The sequence below is a fragment of the Sorex araneus genome, chromosome 4 (genome assembly GCF_027595985.1).
Source record: "Sorex araneus isolate mSorAra2 chromosome 4, mSorAra2.pri, whole genome shotgun sequence".
NCBI classification, from domain to species: Eukaryota; Metazoa; Chordata; class Mammalia; order Eulipotyphla; family Soricidae; genus Sorex; species Sorex araneus.
In genome coordinates, this window is record NC_073305.1 from 168,832,978 (window position 1) to 168,850,177 (window position 17,200).

Below are 17,200 nucleotides of genomic sequence, written 5' to 3' on the forward strand. Positions count from 1 at the left end.
GGGATTACACAGTGCCTGGGGGCAGTCTCTGGGTGTGACTGCCTAGCTACTGGAAAATGGGGGATCTGGGTGTAAGAGGCCCAGTGCCGATCCCAGCAGCCTTGGAGATCTTGGCCTGCACAACATCCAGCCAAACATCCAGAACCTATAAACCAAGCTCCCGAATGCGTGCGGCCGTGCGACATCTAATAGCCTAGTTCTCCCTCTTAGAGAACCTGACAAGCTACCGAGAGTCTGTTTCCCACTTGGGAGAGCTTGGCAAGATCCCGTGGCATATTCATATCTAAAATACAGTAATAGATATATACATACCTCTCAGAGAGCCGGGTAAGCTACCCATGGCGTATTCGATATACCAAAAACAGTAACAACAGGTCTCATTCCCCTGACCTTGTAAGAGCCTCCAATCGTTGGGAGAGACGAGTAAGGAGAGGCTGCAAAAATCTTAGGCTGAGTTTAATAGAGATGTTACTGATGCCCCCCTCGAGTATATCGACGAACAACGGGATGACAGTGATTTTGACAGTGATTTAAGCTGTGTGTGCTTGGACATGATTGTATGTTGAAATATCACTGTCACTATCATCCCATTCCTCATCTATTTGTTCGAGTGGGCACCAGTGCTGTCTCTTATCATGAGACTTATTTGTTACTGTTTTTGGCATATCGAATACGCCATGGGTAGCTTGCCAGGCTCTGCCATGCAGGCGGGATACTCTCAATAGCTTGCCGGGCTCTCTGAGAGGGGCTGAGGAATCGAACATGGGTCGGCGGCCTGAAAGGCGAATGCCCTACCGCTGTGCTATCACTCCAGCCTATGTTGAAATATAATAGTAGATAACTTGGTAGCACAGATCAATTCACTATTGAGAAATGATTTATGCACAAGGAGAATTTGACTTCCCATAACTTTCAATGATCAATTTCTGCATGTTCTGTTTATATGTTATTATGAATTTGTCATTACAGCTTACCTTTTCTGTTGCCAGCTGATTAAATGACTAGTTTGCATGTATGTGGAAATAAGTATGTTTCATTACTATCCTTCAACTTTCCACCTTGGCAAGATTTTAAACTGCTGGAAGAAAAATTTCCAAAATTTATCCTTTTTGACTCTGTGCCCTGTATTTTTCAGCTTTTCCAGACCACCAAGACGTTAAGAGTTTCTCTGGGTTTACACATTATTTATTCACTAACATGAGATAGATATTCTGAGTCTGCTTTGCCCCCGTGATCCATCTCCAAATGAAAAGCCAAGCAGACATATTCCAGATTTTTTCTCTTTATCTTCTGCCTGCAGATGTATGAATAATTTAATATACTCTGCTGCCTTGCCTTGTAGTAAAGCTGGTTTTCATATTTTTAAAACTGCATTTCTTCCTGCCTATTTCACAGGAATACATATTTCATGATTTTCACGAAGTGGGTCTTTGGTCCTTTTGTGGTAGTGAGGAATAATAACTGTGTACATTTTAACCACAAACATTAATATTATTGTAGCAGTGCTACCTTAACTATAAGAAAATATAATTATGAAGAAATAAGAAAGGTACACAAGTATGATTAAAAAAAACAGAAATACAGGAGCAGGATTGTGTGTGATTGTATATCAATAAGTAGTGTCATTTTGGACTGAAGTGATATTACAGCGGGTAGGGCATTTGCTTGCATGCGGCCGACCCAGATCCGATTTCTCTGCCCCACTCGGAGAGCCTGGCAAGCTACCTAGAGTATCTCGCCCGCACGGCAGAGCCTGGTAAGCTACCCATGACATATTCGATATGCCAAAAACAGTAACAACAAGTCTCACAAGGAGACGTTACTGGTGCCTGCTGGAGCAAATCAATGAGCAATGGGATGACAGTGACAGTGACAGTGTCTTTTTTTTATTTTATGTAGTGGACTTTATTGTGGTTTACAAATCAACTATCACAGCATCATAGAAACCACTTTTTTTTTAAGAGCCAGAAGCTTTTCACAAATTACTGGGGGATTCCTTAAGACCATTTTTCTTGTTTCGTGAAGTCCTTGAGGGAACAGAATGTTGGTTGACCTGACCGATCTCTGACTCCAATCCCAAGAGCCCTGGGTCCCTTAGAAAAAGCCCCCCGTCCTTGATTCCCTGTGTCCTCTGAATTCAGCCATTTTGTGCATTTCTCCATGCTGAGAGATTCTGCTGCCTGTTACTGCACCAGGCAGACCTGGAATAAGTCCTATTTCTTCTTTTTTTACATTATTATACACACAAACATTACTTGGTCAAGGCCTTTTGGTATCAAACATGCCCTCCTTTGCCCAGTAACTGAAGACCAAAGAGTGTCAATGAGATATTCCTTCTAGAATGTTCTTTTTAAGATTGGATTCTCAACTATCTGTCTAATGGAGGTGACTTACTCCTCCCAACAGGGTTGAATAGTTGTCCTTAACTCAAGATGTATCCTGATTCTAGTTCCTATCTAATAAAGAAAAAAAATCTCAAACAGAAGATCATCGCCCCGTGCCCCATCCACCCCGAGCTTTGACATGGCCACACGAGGTTCGGGGCTAGTGACCACAGTACAAGAATTTTCACAAAGGTCTGGCCCATGCGCACCACAGTGAACTCCCATAACTCATTTGTATTTGTGCCCCAGCCCTGCAAATATAGGATTGGGCTTGGTCTTTTATCATGTATTCATTTTCTTGCCGCTTTTCTGTTGGATGCTCACTGATTTTGCTCTTCAACTCAAGCCTGCATAAGACCATGGGTACCAAGACACCATGATAGAACAATGTGCAACCCCCGCCTCCCCCCCCTGAGTCTTACTGAAGTTTGGGTTTATGAGTGATCCACAAGAGTGGAAATTGTAATACTGATTACCATTGTTATTTAGCCCCTAGACTGAACTATTCTCAGGGTAGCAATGAACTTTCTGCTGAAACAGAACACATTCTCATCAAATGAGAGATTCTCACAGCTGCTTCTCATGTTTTGTGTAGGATCTTCAAGGAACTGCCTCACAGATCGATGCAAGAAACACTAAAGTTCTCACCTTCATCACTTATATCGGGTGTGGAATATCTGCTATTTTTTCAGCAGCAACTCTACTGACATATGTTGCTTTTGAGTAAGTATTTTTCTATCTGCCAAACCCAGTGCTAACTGTTCCAAAATGTGAATAAGAAAATTGCTTCAGCTTTCAAAAACATTTTATATGCTTTGTGAATCATTCATGCAGGGTGGTTCAGTTTTCATGTTCAGGTTTCTGAATTTTCCAGCTATAAAGTTGTAATTTATAATTTCTGCATTTTTGCTTATAACATACGCTTAATCTTGTTAAAAACGATTGGCTTCTAAGTAAATAAAATTGTGTAAAAGGCTTTTTAGATGGTAAAAGCTAAAAGCAAATATTTACTTTTTAAATCTTATAAAATTAGTCCTGAAATAAAACAAGTTTAAAAACATTCAGGAAATTTGCTTCTTTTAAAAATTTTTTGAGTTTTGGAGCCACATCTGGCTGAGCTCAGGGCTTACTCCTGGCGCTGTGCTCAGGGCTGACTTCTGGATCTGTGCTGAGAAATCATTCCTAGCAGGGATCTGAGAGCAGTATATGGGGCCGAGGATCAAACCTAGGTCCATCGAGTCAAAGGCAAGTGTCCTCTCCAGGCCCAGAATTTGTTTTTAAATAAAAACAAACTTCATAACTCTAGAGTCTTTCCTGAATTAAAAGAAAGACTGCCAGTATCAGTATTGTAAATCAAAGTTCCTAAAGTAAAAATCTTAAAAAATAAAAAATAAATAAATAAAAATAAAAAAAAGAAGAGAAACATTTTCTTGAAATCAGTTGAAAACAAGTAGAAATAATTTTGCAATAAAGTTGATATTTAAAAAAATCTTTATGTTTCCCAACTCCCACTCCGAATGGAGCCATGTCATAAAGACGGTATGACCTAACCATATGCAGAGCTGGGAAACACACGGGCATTTGCTGCCTGAGTATGAAAGACTGAGTTGCGACTACTAGTTCTAGAATATCTCTTTCTTGTTTGTTTCTGCCTTTCAGAAAATTGCGAAGGGACTATCCCTCCAAAATCCTGATGAACCTCTGTACAGCCTTGCTTTTCTTGAATCTCATCTTCCTCTTGGATGGCTGGATCACCTCGTTTGAGGTGGTCGGCCTTTGCACCGCCGTCGCGGCCCTTCTTCACTTCTTCCTGCTCGCCACCTTCACCTGGATGGGGCTAGAAGCCATTCACATGTACATCGCTCTGGTTAAAGTATTTAACACCTACATTCGAAGATATATACTGAAGTTCTGCCTCATTGGCTGGGGTAAGCCTCCTAAAGTCTTTTTTTTTTTTTTTTTTTTTTACTATCATGGAAATTGTCACATGCTCTTAAAACTAAGTTTTACTTAGAAAGAACCACATGCCAAGAAGCACTTTCAAAAACCTGTTATGTCTTTGGGTGTGATATCTGCATCCAAGGAAGGTTTTTTTTTTCTTTTTTCCCCCCAGAATGTTATTGTTAAAACCTGTTCAACAGTCCTCAGCTCAATTCAGGACTAAAGGGGAAAATTCAGGCTCCTGAAACACGGTAGAGAGTTTCCTATATGCAGAGCCAGCCCACCCAGGTTTGAAGCGGCAGCTGGCAGACAGCCACACTCTATTGCATTTCTGATACAAAGGCCAGCACAGACTCTTAGTGACTCTCATTCCCACACCCACACCCAGGTTCAGTCTTAGAAACAGAATGTTTTGTACAATAAGGACTTGCGTATTCATTTTGTCAAGAATTTTTCTCCTTTTTTTTTTCTTTTTGGGTCACACCCAGCGATGCTCAGGGGTTACTCCTGGCTTTGCACTCAGGAATTACTCCTAGCGGTGCTTGGGGGACCATATGGGATGCCTGGGATTGAACCCGGGTCGGCCGAATGCAAGGCAAACACCCTACCTGCTGTGCTATCGCTCTGGTCCCAAGAATTTTTCTCCTTTAAAACAATGTCCATAGATTTCCTTGTCAAAGGAAGCTCCAATAAAGCTCTGTGCAGCACTTGGGAACAGATCGTTAACTGCAATGCTGTGGGGTGGGGCAGAGAAAGAGGAAGTTTTAGGTGTCGGTGCCAACTGAAGATCAATTGGTGGTGAAGAGAAGCCCCAGTGATATATCATTATCAGGAAAATGATTACACTGGAAAATGTCAAAGGTCATTTCGTAGGAAGGGCACCCAGTGGATGAAGGATATGGGGTGTAGCATCTTGAGGCAGGCAGGAAGTGTCAGGCTATAAACCTGAATGCATTTTGTAGGAAGGGCACTCAGTGGATGAAGGATACGGGGTGTAGCATCTTGAGGGAGGCAGGAAGTGCCAGGCTATAGACCTGAATGCATGTCACCCAGCTAGCAGGGACTGTGTCCAAGTTCTGCCTCTTGAGAAGCAAATCTTCCTCACGGGATGCAAGTAGGCAGAGAGGAGAGGTGGGCAATAGTGGGTAGGGCAGAGACATTTTATTTTGTTTTTTAAAATAGAAGAGGGCTGGAGTGATAGCACAGTGGGTAGGGTGTTTGCCTTGCACGTGGCCGACCCGGGTGCGATTCCTTCTTCCCTCTCAGAGAGCCCAAAAAGCTACCGAGAGCATCCCGCCCACATGGCAAAGCCTGGCAAGCTGCCTGTGGCGTATTCGATATGCCAAAACCAGTAATACCAAGTCTTACAATGGAGACGTTACTGGTGCCCGCTTGAGCAAATCGGTGAGCAACAGAATGACAGTGATACAGTGACAGTGTGAACTAAAACGGTATTTCTACATCTTTTGTTCTCCATGACCCCATTTTGACCTAGTTTCCTTCCTGTGGTATCTGTCTTACCAGTTACTTCCCTAGTTTCATGTTCGACCTAGTTTTTTATGCAACTTTCATATGAGTGCCTCTTGGAATATCCTGGCCCCCCAATCTAGAACACCGACAGAAATTTGACATTGGACTACTTACCATGATTCCTTCATTGGACATGAATGGTTGTACTGCCCCATCTGAACTATTACAATGGATGGATTTATATTGGATTAGACATTTTAGATATGCTCACAGATCTCTTTTTTAGATGGCATTATAGCAAAATGAGACATTTCCAAGGTGTTGAGTCATCTTTAATAAAAGCAGTGTTCAGGGGCTGGAGATATACAGCAAGTAGGGCTCTTGCCATGCACACAGCTGATCTGGGTTTGATTCCCAGCATCCCATATGGTGCCCTAGGCACCACCAGGAGTAATTCCTGAGTGAGCCAGGAGTAACCTCTTAAACATGAACAGGCTCAAAACAGACAAAGAAATAAACAAACAAAAAGCAGTTTTCAGGGGTTTTAGGGTGCTTTGGGAATATATTGATTTGCTTTATAAAAAAAGTAAACTCTTAAGAGGTTATACCCTCATAGTTTTAACCCCAAATTTCTCTACGGGGTGCTGGGGGTATCGTGGAATAAGGGCAGAATAAGTTGTACTGATGTAACTCTGGCAATCTAACATGTGTCCTTAATGAGACCACATTACTTTAAAGCAAGAGGAGTCTTTATATATTTGCTATTTCATGGTAGGTTTTAGTTGTCAATCAGAGAGAGCTGTCGTGTATCAGAAAAGGGATTTTACTAACTGTTTCCAAAGAAGTTCTAAGAAATTTAATTTGATGATGCCATTGACACAGTCATCCCATTGCTCACTGATTTGCTCAAGCGGGCACCAGTAATGTCTCCATCGTGAGACTTGTTACCGTTTTTGACATATTGAATATGCCACGGGTAGCTTGCCAGGCTCTGCCGTGTGGGTGGGATACTCTTGGTAGCTTGCCTGGCTCTCTGAGAGGGATGGAGGAATCGGACCCGGGTTGGCTATCACTCCAGCCCGATTTTATGATGTGGAATTTTATTTTTCTCTTTGCCGTTATCATCCTTACAAAGCAGCTGCAGATGCTTCATAGTTTGTTTACAGCAGGTTTTTTTTTTCTTTTATCAGGTTTGCCTGCTTTGGTTGTATCAATTGTTCTTGCCAGCAGAAATCAAAATGAAGTCTATGGAAGAAGAAGTTATGGAAAAGAGCAAAGCGATGAATTGTAAGTAATAAAAACTTTGCTGGGAATTTGTTTGTGAGAATTATGTATCTTCTCTTTCCTAAAATTTACTTATGTTTCCATGCCAGTAGTGGGTCTCTTATGTTAGAAGATTGAAATAAACCTCCTGGTCTTCACTAAGGTCTCTGCTTATCATCAGTGAAATATTCTAAGTACACTGAATGTTGGAGATACTTTCCACATTAACACTTTTCTCTGGCATCTTGTGGGATTCAGAAGTATGAGGTACTGTGTTTCGGCCTGAGAAGACCTATTCTATTTGTAGCAATTCATTCTACTCCCACCTCTTAAACCCACACACATCCTCGACAGTTAAATAAAGGTATCAGTGAGTGACTCAGTGCCAAATGAGGACTATGTAGAACTGGAGTGGAGAAATTGGAAGTTCTTGGATAAATTAGAAAAATGGCCTTTGGTCTGTGAGGTCATGTGACTAAAATGCTTAAATTTTTCAGTTTGGGTAGTTCTCTCATATTTTACCTAGTACCAAATTATTTTAATAAATTATTATTGATTGAATGAATTACTGGATAAATAAAGAGTCTGCTAGCAAGAGATCTGTGATTTACATTCTGTGCACACTTTATGGATAATGAACACTTGCCTATCAAAACAGTACTCAGTCTGTGACCACTCCTTCATGGCATTTTCTTGTTCTTTATTACTAACCTGGCATGCAGAAGATCCTATAGGAACCAACGGGAAATTGAATATGTAAGCCAGGAATTTCAAAATACTAAGGAAATTCCCATGTAGAAATAAATACTGGCTTCTGGATCTAGCAGTATCCTTTCGGGGACCATTATAGTAATAGGTATTAAAAGTAGATGTCAGGGCGGAGGAGATAGCTAAAATGAAACACATTAGACCAACCATCCCCAGGAGTGGCTCAGGGCTCTCAAACCCCACTGGAGCAGTTCTTAGAAACATAGGAATTAAATAACAGTAGAAATCAATGCGTAGTTTCTAACTACCAGAATTTGAAAAGTATCTTTATTCACTCCTACAGAATTTTAAGGTACATGTAGTAAATTTCTGTGTTGTCAGTAGCTCTCATTTATTGAGCACTGAATGTGGGAAGTCAGATTGCACAATTAAAATCATTAAATTCACCCAGTTTTCTTTTTTTTTCTTTTTTAAATTTTACTGAATCACCGTGAGATAGTTACAAGCTTTCATGTTTGGGTTACAATCACACAATGAATAAACACCCACCCCTCCACCAGTGCACATTCCCCACCACCAATCTCCCCAGTGTAGCCCCCGTTTCCACCCTCCTCCTGCCTCCATGGCAGACAGTATTCCCTATACTCTCTCCCTACTTTGGGATATTATGGTTTGCAATACAGACACTGAGAGGTCATCATGTTTGGTCCATTATCTACTTTCAGCACACATCTCCCATCCCAATGATTCCTCCAGCCATAATACTCTTAGTGATCCCTTCTCTATTTTAGCTGCCTTCTCCCCTCCACACATGCTGCAGGCTTCCAGCTATGGAGCAATTTTCCTGGCCCTTGTATCTACTGTCCTTGGGTGTCAGCCTCAGGTTATGTTATTTTATACTCCACAAATGAGCGCAGTCCTTCTGTGTCTGTCCCTCTCTTTCTGACTCATTTCACTTAGCATGATACTCTCCATGTCTATTCAAATGGTGAAAAAGTACATGAAAAAATATTCTGCATCTCTAGTCATCAGGGAGATGCAAATCAAAACAACAATGAGATATCATCTCACACCACAGAGACTGGCACATATTCAAAAGAACAAAAGCAACCAGTGCTGGCATGGATGTGGGGAAAAAGGGACGTGCCTTCACTGTTGGTGTGAATGCTGACTGGTCCAGCCTTTCTGGAAAACAATATGGACAGTCCTTCAAAAACTAGAAATTGAGTTTCCATCTGATCCCGCAATACCACTGCTGGGTATATATCCAAATGATGCAAAATAGCACAGTAGAAATGACATCTGTACCTCTTTGTTCATTGCAGCACTGTTCACAATAGCCAAAATCTGAAAACACCCCAAGTGCCCTAAGAGATGACTGGTTAAAGAAACTTTGGTACATCTACACAATTGAATACTATGCAACTGTTAGGAGAGATGAAGTCATGAAATTTGCTCATCCAGTTTTCGAGGCACCAAATAACTTTTTTAGAGGAAACAAATGCCGAGGCCTGGCAGAAGATTAACTCTCTTTACTCACTTTGCACATAGTATGGTTTTAAAATGACATTTATTTTACATCCTGTATATCATTCTGAGAATCAGATATCCTCACTGTAAGAAGATGCTATAGTTTAATCCCACATTAAAATGCAGTTTCGGTATGAAAATATTATAGTGCTACAATCAAATCTTTCCTCAACTAAACCATTTCCATCCTGAGGAATTTTCTCTAGTAATAAAATTCACTTCCACGTATCTTAGTACAAACAGGCTCTTCTCTCATGACAAGAAACACGAAAGTAGGTGGCAACTGTTGTTCATTTCCTGCTGGAGATATCAAAGCCAGCAAGTCTACCCACACTTGGTCTTTCTCTAAGAGAAATAGAGCAGTTCCGGTATTCAGTTTTGTGTCTGAAATGGATAGTGGGAAAAGCCTCATGTCATTTGAGTCTATCACTATTAATTTTTTCCCAAATTCCCTTGTGAACTCTAGCTTTCAGCACAGTTGCCTACATGACTACCTTTTAAATTTAAAGAAAATAAGAATAATAAAGAACTTAAAATTCTCTGTATTTAAGCCCTGGTGCTGCATGTTAGACATAAAAAGGATGAGGTAAAAATTGGGAGTGAGCCAACTGAAAGTATCTTCATGCCAAACTAGAGCTCAAAAAGCTTCCTTGTTTTCTTGATTATTTTTTCAATAACTACATGTGAAGAAATTGGTTATCCAGGAAGAACTGAAAAACACTGAAAACAGAAATGAAGAAACTGAGCTCCAAGAACACAAAGCACTTTTCCTTTATTATTTTTTATTGATTTACAAATATCTTCATCGTTGGGTTCTAGACACTCTGTGTTCCAAGACCAGTTCCAACCTCTCTCCACCAGGGTCCAACCGCCCCCCTACCCCCCCATCTCACCCTTACCCAGTCTGCTTTCTTGACGGGCACCTTTTTAAGTTTGGTTGTTAAGGTTTGAATTTTCTAAAGGCATTTGACTATGTCCACCCATACAATGTTCAGAAACCCAAACCAGACCAGAAGACGTCTTAGGTAAATAGGAAAATTGTATTAAATGTCTACCCATCCCACTCCCGTTCTCTTTTCTTCTTCATTAAGCTGTTGGATTCAGGACCCAGTTGTATTTTACGTGACCTGTGCGGGATATTTCGGAGTCATGTTTTTCCTCAACGTGGCCATGTTCATTGTGGTGATGGTGCAGATCTGCGGAAGGAACGGCAAGAGGAGCAACAGGACCCTACGGGAAGAGGTTTTAAGGAACTTGCGCAGTGTGGTCAGCCTGACGTTTCTTTTGGGCATGACATGGGGCTTTGCTTTTTTTGCCTGGGGACCCTTAAATATCCCTTTTATATATCTTTTTGCCATCTTCAATTCATTACAAGGTAAGAGGCATGATTCCTGAACAGTTTCCATCACTTTTTTAAAAAAATCTCATTTGCAAACAGCTGCATGGGGAACAGTCATGATTCCCAGGGCTGAGCATAATTTCTCGGGGAAAAGATCTGGAATGGAAAGAGGAAGTAGATGCCAGTTTGTGTTTTGGTGCTGCATCCCAAACACCTAGAATTATACCTGGCACATTGAAGGGCCACAATAAATATAGAGTTGAATGAGTGAATATGACTAAGGGAGGTGCCCAACAGGAAGTTTAAAATAATACACCCGGCACTTTTACTATCTTCACTGGAAATATTGATCAGTACTTTTCATCTGTGTGTTTAGCAATTCTGGCCACAGGAATTTTTAGAATTTACAAAGAAAGAGCAATTGTTTGGCTCTTTGGATTTTAAAATAAATACTTACACTCTAACTGAGAAGCGCTTCTCTTTCATGAGATGTAGCCATCAGTTGAACAATTTAGCAAATATTTGTCAGTAACCTGCTTTGTACAGCAACACAAGAGTTCTTTCATGGAGCTGTCTTGTTTCAGAACCCATAATAAATGCCCTAGGGCATTCTGTGATGAATGTAAATTTTAGGTTTAAGTGAATACTTAGTTGGATGTTGGATTGTAAAAAGCATATTTAGAATTTTGCTGAACGGGGCAATATTTCTGCTTATCTGGAGCTACTGGCAAGACACTTGTAGCACTTGTGGGTGTACGGAGAAGCATGAACTAAGTAAAACTTCACAGTTGAGCTAGGGAGTGTGGTAGAAAGCAGACGAGCTGCTCAGCAAATGAGGTTCCTGCAGGCATGTTCAAATACAAGAGATATATTATACAAATTCTTTTCCTTATCATCTTAGGTTTCCTATGAGCTTGTGAACTCCTAAAAATACTATCTTTCATGTGTTAGTTTCTCAACAATGGTTTGTGAGATAAATAAATTGCTAAATAGTAAGAGATTGGGGCTTTAAGGTGGCCTAATTCAATCTAAGGCTCTTCTGTAATAAATTCAAATGAGTTTGTTAAGTAACTGTTATTCAAGTTTACTTTCTCATAAAAGAGAAAATCTCAGGGCTCATTATCTTTAATAAATAGAATAATGGGCCTCAAGTATCCCGCCCAAAGTTGGAAGCTGAATAGGTAGAGTCTGAGTATATCTTTGTGTGTTGTAGCATTGTAAAGTGAGTATTCTTCTATTTAATCTCCCCAATAGTATGTAACATAAAACTACCTAGGTAAATATTGACAAAAATGTCCATTAACATTAGAAATTCCATGCTTTTTCATTTCAGGATTGTACATGAAAGGCACATTATTCTGCCAGCCCAAGCTTGTTTTTGCTTTTAGAATTTCCTGGCAGTTTCTGTAACCTTCAACAGCTACAGTTGTCTGTTCAGCTCTATTTCCATTAATGAGAATTGGGATGTTTTACTTTTCCCAGAGTTGGTCTCCAGTCAGGAGGGAAAAATGTTGTAAACTATCATCAAGTTGGCATTCTTCATAAGTCACTGATGTTTAAGTCTGATTTTAAATTACATAAATTCAGAAAAGATTTCTACACATACAGAGTTGTCTTAAAAGACACCTCCTAAAAAATAAAATTTAAATTAAAGCACAATGAAACATCTCATGAGTTTTATCAACCCTTGATTACTGTCCAGATTCTGCAAAAGCGCTCAGAACGCTAATGGAAAGTAACTCACTGGCTTTTATTTGACTCAAGTTCTAAACCCTCTCAGTGAGACTTGGTTGTTGTTAAAAATATAAGCCTTTGGGGCTGGAGCAATAGCACCAAAAGGGCATTTGCCTTGCACGCAGATGACCTAGGTTCGATTCACAGCATCCCATATGGTCCTCTGAACACCGCCAGGAGTAATTCCTGAGTGCAGAGCCAAGAGTAATCCCTGTGCATTGCTGGGTATGACCCAAAAAGCAAAAAAATAAAAATAAAAAATAAAATAAAAGTATAAGCCTTTAAAAAAATAAGCGTGTAGAATGTTACTAGTTTAAAGCAGTGTTTCTCCACCTTGTACTGACCCTAGATCCCTTAAAACCTTATCTCCTTCCTATTGTTCCCTCCCCTGGTCTCCTATCTTGAGCTCTACCCAATCCCCCCTACCCATTTATTGTATATTATGGGAATTTCATCTGTGACTCCCTTGGAATTTTCTGGGTGTCCACATGGGGCCTTATGGGATCATGAAACTGAAAAATGCTAGTTTAAAGAAATAGTGGCAGTGAATGCAAAATTGATTCAGATAGTACTAAGAGTACACAATGTCTCTTTCCAACTAATACTTTTCTTCCTTATTATGTGGACTTTTTTTTGCCTCACTAAAATTATCTTCTAATGGCAGACAATGATATTAATCATATACTTTTACCATATAAAAGTGCTGGGCACCTATAGAGAGAGAGTGTGATCAAAGATAGGATGTTTAAACTGAATCAGTAATAACTAGATGAGTATCAGAATGGGAAAAGGATGATTTTCAGGAGAGGGTACTTCATGACAAGCAATTTACTGTAGTTAGAGATGATGATATATACTCCCAGAATTCAAAGGATGCTCTTAGAATCTGAGAACAGAGAAAGAACAAGAGAATAACACAGTGGTGGGTCTGGCACCAAGGGTTCCAGACCTGTGGAATGGCATGACAAGATAGATGAACATTTGAGACAAAGTCCTTATTTATGGACCTATCATTCAAAAACTGTTTCCCCCAAATTATTTTAAATGAATATTGGAAAATTACTGTAATCATGAAACTATAACTAAAATCATATATACTTGAATAAACTCATATTAAGTAATAAATTTAAATTAAGCTTAAACCAAGTTTGGTACTTTCTAACCTTCCACAGTATATTGCTTTAATATTTTTAAAATTTTTTCCTCATTCATTAAACCATATTAATCATTTCATTGGCCTTCTTATTCTATAATGGAAATATATATCTCTTATAATGGTGGAAATACATATGTGTCAAAAAAGTTTTGTGGGCCAGGAGATAGTACATCGGTTAGGGTTAATGCCCAACATGTGCCTGACTCAGGTTCAATACCTGCCATGATTTGGTCCTTCCAGCATCTCCTGGTACAGTTCTGGTAGGCTCTGAACATCCACAGGTGTGGCCCAGGAGGTCTCCAGTAGCCATGGTAATCCTGTTATCGCAGTGCCTGGGTCACATTGCATCCTTGGGCCCTTGCATTGGTCTAGTTGACCAATAATCGCTGGTGGGAACTCTGGACCTCCTGAGCACTTTTGGGAAACCCCTAGACACTCCAAATGTTTACAATTTCTGCCACTTTCCCAAGATAATCATTGCAAGTGATAGTATCAGAAATGGTATGTTTTCTAAGAAACAAAACTTGAAAAAAAAAGTATGGTATACACATTTCTATTTGAAAAATGTATAATTCAAAAATTATAATTCTTATGTCTGACAACGCTAACTTTATTCCGTTAGACATCACTGTATCACTGTTACTGTCATCTCATTGCTCATCGATTTGTTCGAGCAGGCACCAGTAACGTCTCCATTGTGAGACTTGTTGTTACTGTTTTTGGCATATCTAATACACCATGGGGAGCTTGCCAGAATCTGCTATGCGGGCAAGATACTCTCGGTAGCTTGCCGGGCTCTCCAAGAGGGGCAGAGGAATCAAACCTAGGTCTGCGGCATGCAAGGCAAACGCCCTAGCCACTGTTCTATTGCTCCAGCCCAAAGCACATTTATTACAAAGAAATTAAAGGCAATTCTCTACTTGCTGAGATATCTTGGCCCTTGTCCTCTGGGGTAATATTTATATACTTGTGGGGTTGAATTATTGCCGTGAGAGGCAAGTTATCAAGACACATCACTGCAGTGATGTACATTATTTCAAACTGAAGTTTGTTACCATGAACTGTGAAAATGTAGTTGACACCATAAATGACACTATTAATTAGATTAGCCTTCTTCTACAGAGTTGAACTTTCCTGACAAGTTTATCAAGATTGAAAAATCTATCCCCAGTGGAGCTTGGTCTTCAGTTTTTCCTCTCCAGTTGTGTAGCACATGATTGATTGGGCATAATTAAGCCATTTTCTGTAGATATAGATGACAGCATGATAAAATACATGTACTTACAAAAAAAAAACCTACTCTATGGTAAATACCGAAAGATATTACTATTCAGAGATAGTTTTCATTTATTAATTTGATGAACTTGAGATACTAAGCCACAGAAATTATTTATAATTACATATAACATTGTGGTTAGCAACAGAAATTATTTATAATTGCATTTTCATTGTGGTTAGCAAAACACTTTCATGGGACAGCTGAGATTTTTTTGTGTAATTTTTGAAAAAAGTTTGGGAAGTTGGCAACCTAAGAAGACAGAATTTGCTCCTTTTTACAGCTGAAGCAAAGTACTCGGATACTTTACTTTTACAAGATAAAATTAAATATGCTAACACAACATTTATAACATATACATTGTAAGAGTTAAAAAGCATATCATGATGGGACAGAGAGTAATCAGAAAATTTAAAGAAATGACTGCTTCTTCGTATTTTGACTTCAATGTTTCTAGAAAGTGAAAATCAACTTTCACTCAAAAATCTGTTTCTATTTTAAGGAATAAAGGAAAAAAGCAATATCTTACTCCCATTAAGCAAAATTATGTACTAAAATATATTTGCTACTATTAACAATTTTAATGCTGTTGGTAAACTAAGAAAATAAAATGATGATTTAGCAGGTAAGCTGAGCCACAATCACATGCGGCATAGATGGTGGATTTCTGCCAAGCTGCAAGATGAGCCAACTTCAGTCCACTTCTGAAATGACACCTCTTGGCTGAGATATTAACTCTGCAAGGACTTGAGTTACTTGCCTTTTGGCAGCGTATATTGTTTCACAGAGAAATGACTTTCTGAAAGGTGCCTTGAGCTATGAAATATGGGGGTTTTAAGAAGCTCCCAAAGATACCCAGTCCAGCAGCCAGCTGCTGCAGCTACAGCAACAGATTATGAGCGATTTGAAAAGTTGGACTCAATTATCTACTGCATGTGGCCCCTTTGGTCACATGCACTTGATAGACACACACAGTTTCATTAATTCTTGATTAATTTTGCTATCAAGACTATAGACCTCTATGCCCAGGAATCTGATTAGGACATCAATCACTGTCTAAATTATCCACTCTGATTACATCCCACATCCCAGAAATTCTATCTGAAGTTTTCCCATGACATGATCTACCTTGACAGGATTCTGGACCTTTTTTTTGTGGGATATGGAAAAAGTTAGCTTAGGCCATTTGTCAGAATTTATTGATGACAACCTTGCTGAAAATGTCAGTGGTCTTTAGTTGGTAACTAGGAGATGCGAACCTAAAGTTTGTTTATATTTTCCTCCAGGACTCTTCTCAGAAATGACCTTTTAGAGTAATAAAAGCAAGACAATATGTGCTCCCCTGAATTTTACTCTATACCATTTATTTCTCAGGTCCAAAGGAAACTGTTTCTTGGCATTTTTTGAAAACATTTGATAATCAAGCTAAATATCTGAGGATACTCTTTTGGTTTGCTCATTGTACATCTGCCCTGAAAGTTGTATGTTTTTGCCAGACTCAACCAAAAGGAATGGATTTTATGTGGGAGACATACCTAGCCAAAATGTTGAGGCTAAACATTTCTCTCTTTTTTTTCCCCTAATCGTTAAATGAGTCTTCTAAAAACCAAGACTGAATACAGGTCTATAAACCCTAACGTGAATATTACATGTCTACTTTGATTCAAATAAGACTTACTTTTCTTTGTATCCACAAGAATATTTTATAAAATTGGTGTAAGGGTTGGATTTTTTCAAATTCACTTCTGAATTGAACCGGGGGTGGGGTGGGGTGTTATTTTATTTTCCTCCCTAATTCATAGACAGACCCACTTCCTGCATACATGAAATTCCTTCTTCATCATGTTGAAATGGTGGGGCTGGAGAGATGGTATAGCGGGCATGAACCCTGCCTTGCATGTGAATGAGCCAGGTGTAATCCCTGACACCCCAGATGGTCCCCTGAGCCCCACTAGGAATGATCCCAGAGCAGAAATCCAGGAGTAACCAGGAGCACCCCTGGGTATGGCTCCAAATCCAAGAAATAAAACAAGCAAACAAAACCCCCAAACAATTGAAATGGCATTTATTTTTAATAAGGAATTTGCAAAATTTACTGAGAAGTGATTTTAACTTCAAATACTGGTCTAAGTATTTTTTAAAATAAGCAAACACATACCTTTTGTGATTGAACTGTAATGATAAATGGGGTGACAATGAGAGAGTGAGATAAGAGAATACAGGACTGGTTAAGATTTTCTTTTGGTTACTAACATGGACTCTGAGTTTCAATGAGAAAATATTCATTTATTTTTAAGCTATTATTGAAGAAACTATTGCTGAGAAACTTTGACTCAGATTCATCTGAATGTTGATTTTTTTTTGGCTAAGAGTCTTAACAAAGAACCTTCTAAAGCTCT

At 39.4% G+C, this 17,200-nt stretch overlaps 1 protein-coding gene across 2 annotated transcripts in view; it reads left to right on the forward strand.

Annotated features, from left to right (window-relative positions):
* The window catches only part of ADGRG6 (adhesion G protein-coupled receptor G6), a 162,799-nt gene that overhangs the window by 131,187 nt on the left and 14,412 nt on the right, over positions 1–17,200 (forward strand). For both annotated transcript variants that reach the window (XM_055136942.1, XM_055136944.1), the window contains exons 18-21: positions 2,980–3,107; positions 4,044–4,312; positions 6,986–7,082; positions 10,388–10,671. In XM_055136942.1, the coding sequence (XP_054992917.1) occupies positions 2,980–3,107; positions 4,044–4,312; positions 6,986–7,082; positions 10,388–10,671 (778 nt within the window). The remainder of the gene's footprint in view (positions 1–2,979; positions 3,108–4,043; positions 4,313–6,985; positions 7,083–10,387; positions 10,672–17,200) is intronic.